The 11,695-nt window shown below is 43.4% G+C and overlaps 1 protein-coding gene across 1 annotated transcript; it reads left to right on the top strand.

The window, feature by feature from the left end:
- Nucleotides 1–816: 816 nt before the first annotated feature.
- LOC133953533 (2-hydroxyacylsphingosine 1-beta-galactosyltransferase-like) lies at nucleotides 817–11,351 on the top strand. Its single transcript, XM_062387468.1, has 5 exons — nucleotides 817–1,647; nucleotides 4,120–4,262; nucleotides 8,687–8,763; nucleotides 9,612–9,831; nucleotides 10,151–11,351. Exons 1-5 carry the CDS (start codon nucleotides 817–819, stop codon nucleotides 10,530–10,532), a joined length of 1,653 nt encoding a protein of 550 aa, XP_062243452.1. The 3' UTR covers nucleotides 10,533–11,351.
- Nucleotides 11,352–11,695: the final 344 nt, after the last annotated feature.

Raw genomic sequence — 11,695 nt, forward strand, 5'->3', positions numbered from 1 at the left:
TAGCAAACGCCAGAAACTGGCCATTACCCCAGGTGCCCCCCTCGGGCCTAACTTGTAGCTGTTGATAAATATACATGGTGTGTATGCTGAGGAGTGTAGCTGAGTTTAAGTGGAGTATTAAGTTTATATTTTAATAAAATAATCAAGACAAGACAAACAGAGATCCTCCTTTTGTGGTCAACGTATTACTTAAAATTTTTGAGGAGGAGTCGGCCAAATCAGTGGCTACTTCTCTTAAAGCCTGAGAAGGTGGGTCAGCGGGTACACAATTTGTGAGGTGGTGCTAAATTGCTCCTGTTTTTCCTTTTACTAGGATCGCATGAGAGGTACACTCTGTTACATCCCAAGGTCCTGTCCACCTAGGGTCGGGTCACTTTCTCTTGTGAACTTTGACCCTAACCCAATCACCTGGTCTTACTGGAACAGGAGTCTCTGTGGGGGTCTCGTCAGGACATCAGGCAGCTGCCTGGACCTGTTTTGAGCTGTGATATGGTGTGAACTGCTTCCTGCAAAGTTTAGACTCGACATGATTTGTAATTTTAAATTAGTTTGTGTTTTTAAAAATGTAGCCACCCAGTGACTTCTTTGACATGGTGTCAATTGTTCTGGAGTCAACCCCAGATAAGAATAGTAAAAGTTAAATAAAGTAAAAATTTGCAAAAACTACTTATGCACCATATGTATGAGCTGTGATACATTTATCCCACCAATACTAATTTGGGTTGTTTCAGCAACACTGACTCACATCTGCATTATGAAACCAGTGTTTGCTTTTATTTTCATCCTAACATTTCTCATTTCTGTATCATTTCAGCCATGTCACTACCTTCGCCTCTGCTCCTCCTCCTACTGGGCTTCCTCTCAAGGAGTCCCTATGCATCGTGCACTAAAGTGATCATGGTCCCGCCCATCATGTTTGAATCTCACTTCTACATCTTCAAGACTTTGGCCACAGCTCTGCAGCAGGAAGGCCATGAGAGCCATTTCCTAGTCTCCCAAGCCCGTGAGGTTTCCCCATCTCCTCACTACCACCTACAGCGCTATCCAGGGATCTTTAACAGCAGCACGGCTGACAGTTTCCTCCAGTCCAAGGTCACTAAAATCTTCTCGGGCCGTCTGACGTTTCTGGAGCTGTTTGACATTCTTGACCACTACTCTCAGAACTGTGAAGCTGTAGTTGGCAATGCTGAGGTGATGAAGCGGCTCAAGGAGGCCAAGTTTGACCTGCTGCTGGTGGACCCTATTGACTTGTGTGGTTTTGTGATTGCTCATATCCTGGGCGTGCAGATTGCTGTGGTCAGCACAACTCTGTGGTACCCTGTTGAGGTCGGGGCCCCGGCCCCTCTATCGTACGTACCTGAATTCAACTCGCTGCTGACCGACCGCATGTCTCTGCTGCAGAGGATCACAAACACAGCCGTTTACCTGGTGCAGCGCTTTGGAGTCCATTATATTGCATTACCCAAGTATGACCAGATAATGAAGAAGCATGGGGTGACGCCTCAAGTAGCCATGGCGGACTTGGTGCAGGGCAGCCAGCTATGGATGCTGTGCACTGACATGGCGCTGGAATTCCCCAGGCCCACCCTGCCACATGTGGTGTACATAGGAGGCATCCTCACCAAGCCCCCCAACCCACTGCCACAGGTCAGTACTGAGACACACAGACAGCTGATAAGCACGTGATGAGACGGATAAAGACAAACAGAAAGAGTTGTTTGTGTGTAGCAGTTGTTTCGTGTCATGTAGAAAAGGACATATAGAGTTTAACTTCGGAGAATCTTTGTGTCCTAGACAGAAGAAGTAGGAGTGGGCGATAAAGATAAAATCCTTCACACTGTATATACTTTAATATTATGTTATCATTGAACATGATGTGAAGTTATTACCTTTTCTGGAACGTAAATTGACACCAGTGTCTGCCATTAGGCACATCCATCAAATTAAAAGCCATCACAATTCACAAAGTCATAAATCAGGCTGTTCACTGATATGAAACATTTCTCACAGTGGTTTAATACATCAGCAGATGTAAAGGGACTGTTACTGCAGTATAAAGCATATGTCAAAAATGTCTGATGGGCAACGGATTTATATCATCTTGTCATAGACAGTAAATCGTCATATCATCTAACTCTCCGACAGAGTCATTGCAATTGTGTCTGATCAGTTAACACTCGCGTTTACTTATACGTGAATAAAGGTTCTGTGTGCTACTAGTGTTGCACAAGTCCTGCAGTTCAATGTCTAATTAATGAAAAAGAGTTTGACTATGACATTTTGCAAATGTTTGCAGTTCAATGTCTAATTAATGCAACAGAGTTTGACTATGACATTTTGCAAATGTATGGATCTTTGGGAATGTAAAGCCATAGTGTCCCGCTTCCCACTGGTTTGGGAGAAGTTGTAGGACATATAAGTATAGCATATGTTTTCCGATATAAAACAGAGGTGAAAGAACTGAGGACATATATTTTTCACTTCCTTACAGTGTTGTGCAAGTTCACACCTCTCATGAACTAGTTCAAAGTTCAGTTCACACAAGTAAATATGAATAGTTCACGTTCATAGTACACCATTTAAATTCTGAACTAGTTCATAGTTCAGTTCATTTCATAGTTTAAGTTGGGAAGTGAGCCATTTTTGTAAGAGGCCAGAGCTGTTGTGTTGCAGGTATGGCCTGCCCCTTTAAGGAAAGTTTGTAGTGTGTGACGTAGTGCACCTGGGTATTGTGGGAAGAGACGTTAAAAGTGTGTTTATAACGAGAACTGACGGACCACCTAGAGGTGTTGCGAGTGTCGCTCCTGCTGTATATCCAAGAAATAAATTGGCCGCATTCCAAGTAAAGACACATCTCCTCCTCCTTCTTCACGGAGTGGTCCAGACGGCTGGTTACCGGCCAGACAGCGAGCCAAGATAACCCGTGAGCCGAACTCCAGACTACGGTTCGGAGCCGAGACACTGGCCAGAGAAGAAAACACTTGGAATACGTTGCTTGTTTGGTGTGCATATGTGTGTGCGATGAATCATGGGTAATCTAGTGCGAAGTCGAGTGGTTCAGATTAGGCTACATCGCAGACATTTCACGGGCACTGAGCAACGACATGGTGCAAGCATTCGATTAAGACAGCGTCTCTCCTTAGGAGATGGAAAACATTCCGTAACGTTTTAGCTGTACCTCAGATAATATTGTAACGGACTGGTAGTTAGGTTTATGTTCTGTTTGTTATGACTTATGTTCAGCTAACTACACCATGTCAATAAGTATTGGGATTTCCAGAGGGTCAGTGAACCAGTCGGGGTGGGGCAAGTGACAGTTCTAGACCAATGGCTGGAGAGTTACCTGGCAAGACAGGCTCTCATTGGCTGATGAGTTGGCATGTCGGGGTGAATGAGGAAGGGGTCTGAAGAACACAGTGGTGGATGATAGGAGTGTCGGAGTTACGAACAAGAAGTGTGTCGTGTTCGCTGGACTTTAATAAAGTTACACATAAAGAGTGAAGTTTCCTGTCGTCTATACGCGAGGACGCTGAAATATGAACGTGTTCACCGTTCAAATTCATTATTTTTCATTGAGTTGCTTTCAGTTCACCGTTCTCACAAAAGTGAACATGTTCAATGAACGCGTTCTTTTGCGTTCGTTCATGCACAGCACTGCTTCCTTATACACATTTTTTTTTTTTTTTTCCACATTTTCATGGCTCACTGGTATTTCATCTATTCTTGTAACTCCACTAGGGCGTGTTATGTTTTCACCTCTGTTCATTTGTCTGTTGGTTTGTTTGTCTATAAGCAAGAATACCAAGAAAGTACTGAACGGTGTTTCTCCAGACTTTCTGCAGCTGGTCTCCTGGTATGAAGTCTACCAACAGTCAGGAGGTCATGTGTTAACAGAGCAGGAGGTACTCAGCTGAAAAGCGGAGAACCTCTTGCCGCTTTGTTCTTGTATGAAAGCAAAACGTGTCGAAAAAGTCTGGACCCAATTCTCCGGAGTTATCTCAGAGGTTGAGTGTGAATTTTCTCCATCTGTCTACCCAGTTTAGTCAAAATTATTTTGGGAGTTCTTGCCTAAACCTTCTAACACAAAATGAGTCTTTCTTCTTCCTTCTCATATTTCAGGATTTCGAGGTGTGGGTCAATAACACAGCGGAGCATGGCTTTGTGGTTGTGTCGTTTGGAACTGCAGTCAAGTACCTATCCCATGATGTCGTTCACAAACTGGCAGGAGCCCTCGCCAGGCTGCCCCAGCGTGTCGTCTGGAGGTACAGTATTTTCTCTCTCACTTTCACTCACACTTGTGTCTTATCAGCTTGAAAAATGTGATCCTCCGAAGGTGCAGAGGTTCTAGTTTTAGATTTTTCCTCAACTCAGCAACAAGGGGACTCTGGATGTCAGAGCACTCACTGTGTATACATCACGTGTTATATGGATCCACTCTAAATCAGCTCTTTGGGCCAAGGTCCATAATCCCACCTCACATTTGTTTCAGTGTATTATCTCAGGTTATCAGCCTGATCAAACATCTGAGTAATGGATCCTGACCTTTGTTTGCCAAAGGTCACCGTTACCCTACTATGAAATGTGTTTGCATTGTGAACACAATATCTCAAGAACGTCTTGAGGGAATTGTTTCAAATTATTATTAGGGCCCGAGCACCTCCGGTGGGAGGCACTATTGAAATTGTAGGGATTATTCTGAGCGTAGTAAATGGGCTTTTTGAGGGCTTCAACATGCTCAAAAAGTTTCCAAAGTTTGCAGTTAATTACAAATTGGAGAAAATGTATGTATTCTGGAGTATTTGGAAATGGGCGCGGCAAAATAGCTCAACAGTGCCACCTACGGAAAAGCCCCTCATTTAGCTTTCACTGATCCTCACAAAAATGAGGACAGTTGTGTATCATGACCAGATGCACAAAAAAGCCTCAAGGAGCATTGTAAACGCAACAGGAAGCCCGCCATTTTTGATTTAGTGGCCATTTTGCCCATATTCCACATTTTTACTTTGAAGCACTTGTCATACAGCTGTCATCGGATCAAATTAAAATTTAGATGGGTGTCATCAAAACAAGATGGCGATCTAAAATTTCAACTTTTCTTCATACCGTGTGACCGAGGTGTGGCGGAGAAGTTTGATTGCACGCCATCAAAACACGGGCCTCTGTATCTTGGACATATTTGGTCCAATCGAGTCCAAACTACACACATAAAACGAGAGGCGCGACCTGAAGACATCTACAAAGACACCATGACTCAAATCATAGCACCACCTGCTGGCTACAGGAAGTGAAGCATTTATCCTTGCCGCAGTGCGCAAACACATGCAATGCGGAGACGAGCGCTTGGTCATCGAACGCTCTCTCTTCACCGACCGCAACAGATTTGAAATTGCCTGTGCTCGGGTGCTTAGTGCTACAACGTAGCCCTAGTTATTATTATTATCATCTCATATCATTTAGCTGAAGCTTTTATCCCAAACTACTTCTAATTAGTGCATTCAACACACTCACTATGTGGGTATGTAGCCAGACAGATAAGTTGCAAGTTAAACACACTTAAGAAAGAAAACAGTTTCTACTGAAAATAACTGGGAAACTAAAAGATCTATTCAGAATGAGATACTAAAAGTTATGTTTAGATAAAAGATTACAACAATTACATTTCTTTGTGCATAGCAAGGAAACTAAAAGTATGAAAATGAAAAGTAGCTGTCTCTCACATTTCTTACATTGTAATTCATGCTAAGATGAGTCCACAAGTATAAAAGTAAAATGATTATGTACAAAAAAAATTGCCAAAAAAATGATCTTTTTTTGGCAAATGCCTGGCTCGAGCTCGGAAATGTCCCTGTTTGTAACTGTGAATAAAACAGACCAGAGAGAAACAACGGGCATATGTTCCCCAACTAAGTGGGGAACATCTGCCTTAGGGTAAAGAGAAGAAAAGGAAGAAAGAAGCCTAATAAAAAAGAGGATAAAATGGAGCCAAGTAGAGTCACTTTAGTCAAGTATTTCTTTCCCAATTGTCTTTATTTACTGAATGATCCATGTGTCAGAGCTGCAAAAAAAAATAACATGAAACCTTTTTTAATCCTATGGTTAAAATCATTGGACAGTTTAATATCTTAATCATGACGTTGGTATTATTATGTTGTTATGTTAGTCAATGAACTGTTTTCATTTAAGAAATCTGGTCACCTTATTTCTAATGTATTTCTACAGTATTAGCCTCAGAGAGTAGCCTGACGCTGTCAGACTCACAATTCTAGTTCGAATGTGAGTCTGAGACCGCTCAGTCTGAGTCTGAGACCGCTCAATTGGATAGACCTAAAACCAATCAGAGCAACGTAGTATGTGACGTATGTTAAGCAACGCATTGTGAGTTATTTACTAATGCCGGGTTCACACCAGACGCTGAAGCGATGCCGAAGCGACCCTTCAGCGCAGCGTCAAGCCTTAAATAACTGCTGGCTCCCATCCACTCCCATGTTAAAACTTTGTGCGGGTCACACCGGAGGCTGAAACGCCGCCCTGCGCCAAGGCTGCCTCGCACCGTGCAGCGATCGTTTCGGCGTCGAGTCTATTTTTTGCGCTTGACTCGAGTGTATCGCACCAGAAAAACGATCTTAAACTATATAGATGACATATTTTATATGATATAAATGATCATATATGCATCCCATACTTTGAAGTCCCCTACTGTTGTCCTGGAGTTTTAATTTGAACAATGATATTATTAAATGTCCCCCTCTGCCCATCCACTACAGCCACACAAGCAGTGATACAGATAAAAAGAGAGAGAGGGGGGGCTACGTATTCTCCACATAGGCTTGAGTGGATAATACGTAATTTACCCCAGTCACCCGACATTTAACCGAGCAAATAGGGATTAGCGCGCTGCTTTGGCGTCGCCTCCACGTTCTGTGTTCCTCTTTCAAAATGAATGCGCTGTCGATGTCTTCTAAAACAGACTCAATGGCAGCATCTACACATCTCAGCTCTCCAGTGGTAGGCATGTTTGTTGAAAACGAATTCAACCCAAGGGCACTTTGATGACGTGGTTGATTAAGGTACCGTTGATCATCTGTCCATCATCGTATAAAGCCCGCCCTGCCAATCTGATTGGTCCGGATGATTTTGAACCGGGCATAAATTCTCCCCAACGGAGTGACTCCAGACCGAACTTCCCGACCTCAAATGTTGTGGGCGGGGCTAAGTTTGTCTGGCATCCAGGCTACTCAGAGAGAGTATTAGCACTGAACCTGGCAAGAAAGCGACTTGCCATTTAATGTTGAATACGCTGGCAACCTGTCCAGGATGTACCCCACTGCTTGTCCAATGTCGGCTGTGATTGGCTCTGGCGCCCCCTGCGACCTTTCGGAGGATGAGCGGTGGAGATCTCAACACCACCTGAAGATTAACCTTGACAAAACCGAACTTCTTTTCCTTCCAGGGAAAGACTCTCCCATCCACGACCTGACTATTAACTTTGACAACTCTGTGTTAACCCCCACTCCGACGGCTAGGAACCTGGGCGTAACACTCGACAGCCAACTCTCCCTTACTGCCAACATTTCTGCAACAACACGGTCCTGTAGATTCATGCTGTACAACATCAGGAGAATACGCCCCCTTCTCACTCAGAAGGCGGTGCAGGTTCTGGTCCAGGCTTTGATCATCTCACGTCTAGATTACTGTAACTCGCTCCTGGCAGGTCTACCTGCTACTGCCATCCGACCTTTGCAGCTCATCCAGAATGCAGCAGCTCGACTGGTTTTTAACCAACCTAAATTCACTCACACTACTCCTCTCCTCCGCTCCCTTCACTGGTTACCAGTGGCTGCTCTCATCCGGTTCAAAACACTAGTACTTGCGTACCATGCTGTGAACGGATCCGGTCCAGTCTACATCCAGGACATGGTCAAACGTTACACCCCACCCCGTTCACTCCGCTCTGCTTCTGCCAATCAGCTCGTTGCTCCCTCACTGCGAGCTAAACAATCATCAAAAACACGACTGTTTTCCGTCCTGGCTCCTAAATGGTGGAATGAGCTCCCCATTGACATCCGGACATCAGAAAGTCTACACATCTTCCGCCGAAAACTAAAAACATACCTCTTCCGACTTTACCTTGAATAAATAAAAAAAAAAAAAAAAAAAAAACACTAACAACTTTTTGAAACTAGCACTTTAGTAGCACTTAAATGGCACTTACTTATAGCACTTTGTAGTTTTGCTTTATTTGAAGAAATTGTATTTTCTTGATTCTTGTCGTCCTTGGTATGTACCCTCGGGTTTGAATGCACTTATTGTAAGTCGCTTTGGATAAAAGCGTCAGCTAAATGAAATGTAATGTAATGTAATGTAGATAATGGATGGATGGGTGGATTGATTGTTGAAGTTAAGCTGGCCTTTTTATATGGTGTAATAGAGAATACGTTTCAACTCACCCAATGAGAGTGCTGTTGTTACCGCCAGGGAAAGGTCCTTTCTGCGAGTCCTCTTTTTAGTATTGAATGATTCAGTTTGACTTATAAGGTGTAATAGAAAATAAGTTTCAAAATCAAAGAATGCAACTCACAAAGTGTATTAGTTTCACACTGTGATGAAAACAGGATCAGGTAAAAATACATATAAACAGTCACAGCTTTCTGTTTCTCTTTCATTCATTGTTTCCTGTGATCCTCAGATTGTCTGGAGTTCCACCCAGTAACCTTGGCAACAACACCAAGCTTGTGGACTGGATGCCTCAGAACGACTTATTGGGTGAGCACATTAAGAAAGCAACATGTGACAGGAAGTTCTCCTATCATCCGTCAAACTCACTCATTTTACAAATACTGAAAACGTCTGTGTCACTAATAGACATTTTTAAGATGCGGGTCACCTCAAATTTATCTTTTCACATATGTCTGCTGTGGCTCCTCCTACCACAGGGGGTGTACTGGAGTTAAACGGACCATGGATATGTTACATGACATATCAACATATCTTGTGAGCTATTTTAAATCATAGACGAGTTTAAACGAGTTTACGGACTGCTAGAAATATGTGGATTTCTGTACTTCAGTAAATCATACTGAAACTATATAAATGGAGTGATACCACCCCAATTCATTCTGTGTTTGTTGACAAATTTTGGTAGGGATCTGGAAATTCTTTTCTGTTTCTTTAACATTGTGCGAACATTCTCGTGGATTTCTCAGAGAGCAATGTATTTTAATAATCTGATGGTAAAGGGAGTGATTTTTTTGAGTGTGTGCAATTTGCATAAACCAAATATTAATTCCAGATCTATTTGATTTGAATGTGGTTTCATATGGGGATTGTTGGGCCCTGGCAGAGGTACGCATTCGATTGTGTGCCATTATGGTTTGAACATTTCATTTTATTGGGTTTTGGGTGAATTCATTTTTTTAAATAAATATATAAATAGACATAGAGGAAGTAAATTATTTTAATTTAAAATTGTTCTTTCACAAACACACTTACTGAGGCTTCACCTTCATGAATTGCGGAGAGACAAACTTACTAGTCTAAAAACTAATGTCAAAATGAAACTATTCATAACCAAACACACAAAATAACCACCCTCATGCTTCCGGTCAATCTAGGCCACGCAAACACAAGGGCCTTCCTGAGCCACGGCGGCCTGAACAGCATCTACGAGGCCATGTACCACGGTGTGCCAGTGGTGGGCGTGCCCCTGTTCGGAGACCACTATGACACCATGACTCGTGTGGCAGCCAAAGGTATGGGTGTCATGCTACACTGGAAGTACATGACCGAGGAAGACCTCTATACAGCCTTGAACAGTGTCATCAAAGAAACCAGGTGAGAAGTGAATGTCATAAAGTTCGAAAACCTTATCAAAGCATGGACACGTATACGATATTTGGTTAATTCCTGATATAGTTGTGTCCACTAGAGAAGCCATTCCCAAACTTAAGAAGGGCGCAGTCCAATTTGAAAACTGGCTTACTTACGAATCTGAAACTTTATTTATTTTCTGATGACCTCTCACGGCCCACCTGCAGTGGCTTCACGGCCCACCTGGGGGCCACAGCCCACACTTTGTGAATGACTGCTCTAGAGTATAGATATAGTCCAATGAGACATCTAACTCTTGTTTCCCTTCTCTGTACCGACGCAGGTACCGCCAACAAGCGCGTCTTCTCTCCAACATTCACAAAGACCAGCCAGGCCACCCCGTGACCAGAGCAGCCTACTGGATCAGCTACCTCATCCGTCACAACGGTGCAAGCCACCTGCGCCCCGCCGCATACGAGGTGTCCCTCTACCAGTACTTCCTACTGGACGTGATTGTCACCGTAGCATCTGCCTTGGCTCTGAGCATCTTCGCCATCCAGAAGTTGGCACAGTTGTTGAGAGGAAAAGTGGAGGACCAGGGCAGAGGAGGCGGTAACACCAGGGATGATGCTAGCATGGCGAAAGGACATTGCCATAATGGCCGCATGGCCGACGGGAAACACAAACGCAATGGCTCCTTGAAAAACGAGAAGAAGATGAATTAACTTACCGCATCAAAGTCTAAAAATATAATATATTAAAAAAAAATTAAAAACAAACACAAGAGGGTGTTGGAGAATGCACAATGCAATGTGTGTGGGGACTGTTTGAATTTTAGCTTGTCTGTGTGTGTGAGTCTGTGAAGATGGCAATATAACTGTACTATAAACACATGCAGGAGGGTGGGGGCAGGAGCAGTTAGGACCAGATATATGGCCTTCACACATTGATTTATAATAACCGTTGCTGCTTGGTGTTCATCTTGAAGTTAGTAAGCATGTGTGCGTCACATTGCTGTACAGTCTCACACCTGTCTTAATAAGAGGTCTGATAGGAACCGCTGCCTGTTGTGGGAACTGTGAATCTGTGACACTGTACTTGAACTTATTCTCATTTCTAACTTTTTATATTAAAGCATAACTCCCTTAGATTTATTCAACATCACAGAGAGTTCAAGCAGCTGCTTAAGGTTCTAGAGGGAAGATAGAAAGGCGTTATCTTGTCTGGGAAATGTGCACTTTTACTCAAACAGAACATTCAGCCGATAAAGCAGGAACACAATATTCTTTACTCCAATGAACAACAACACCCTCAAACAAGGCATCAGCTGAGTCAAGGCTTGTGTATGAAACACAAAACTAAAGCTGTCATGAAGTGAAGATTTGCCTGGTGGCTGTCAGAGGGGGGCCTGACTGGTAGCGGCTGCTCGTCATTTCCTGATTCAAGTGCCAAGAGGCTGGAACTACCCCTGCGCACCATCAAGGAAGAACCAAGTCTCGACTTCCCTTCATTATTGACCAATCAAATGATACCTACTGTAATAAAATATTTCAACCGCCGACCGTGCGGTGCGACTCTTTATTGTTCGGTGCTGCTAAAGGGCCGAGGCTGTGCGTTGGGTGCCAATTGCTTTACTGTAACTTTTCATAGCTTCTTAATAAACACTTGATTGAACCAAACCGCGACCAGCTCTTCTCATATTTTGGTTAAGAGAACACAACAGTGTGCGGGGGGGCAGATGCATAAACAAATGGATCGCTGTTAGAGAAGAAGCATCCATTTGTCTTAAACCAAACACAGTATGGGGCTAGTCTCTCCAACCCCACCTACCCGAAAAGTGGTGTGCATTCCCTTAACTCTCTGTGTGTGCGTATGTTTGTGTGTGTGT

This window comes from Platichthys flesus, chromosome 5, assembly GCF_949316205.1.
Source record: "Platichthys flesus chromosome 5, fPlaFle2.1, whole genome shotgun sequence".
Lineage (NCBI taxonomy): Eukaryota > Metazoa > Chordata > Actinopteri > Pleuronectiformes > Pleuronectidae > Platichthys > Platichthys flesus.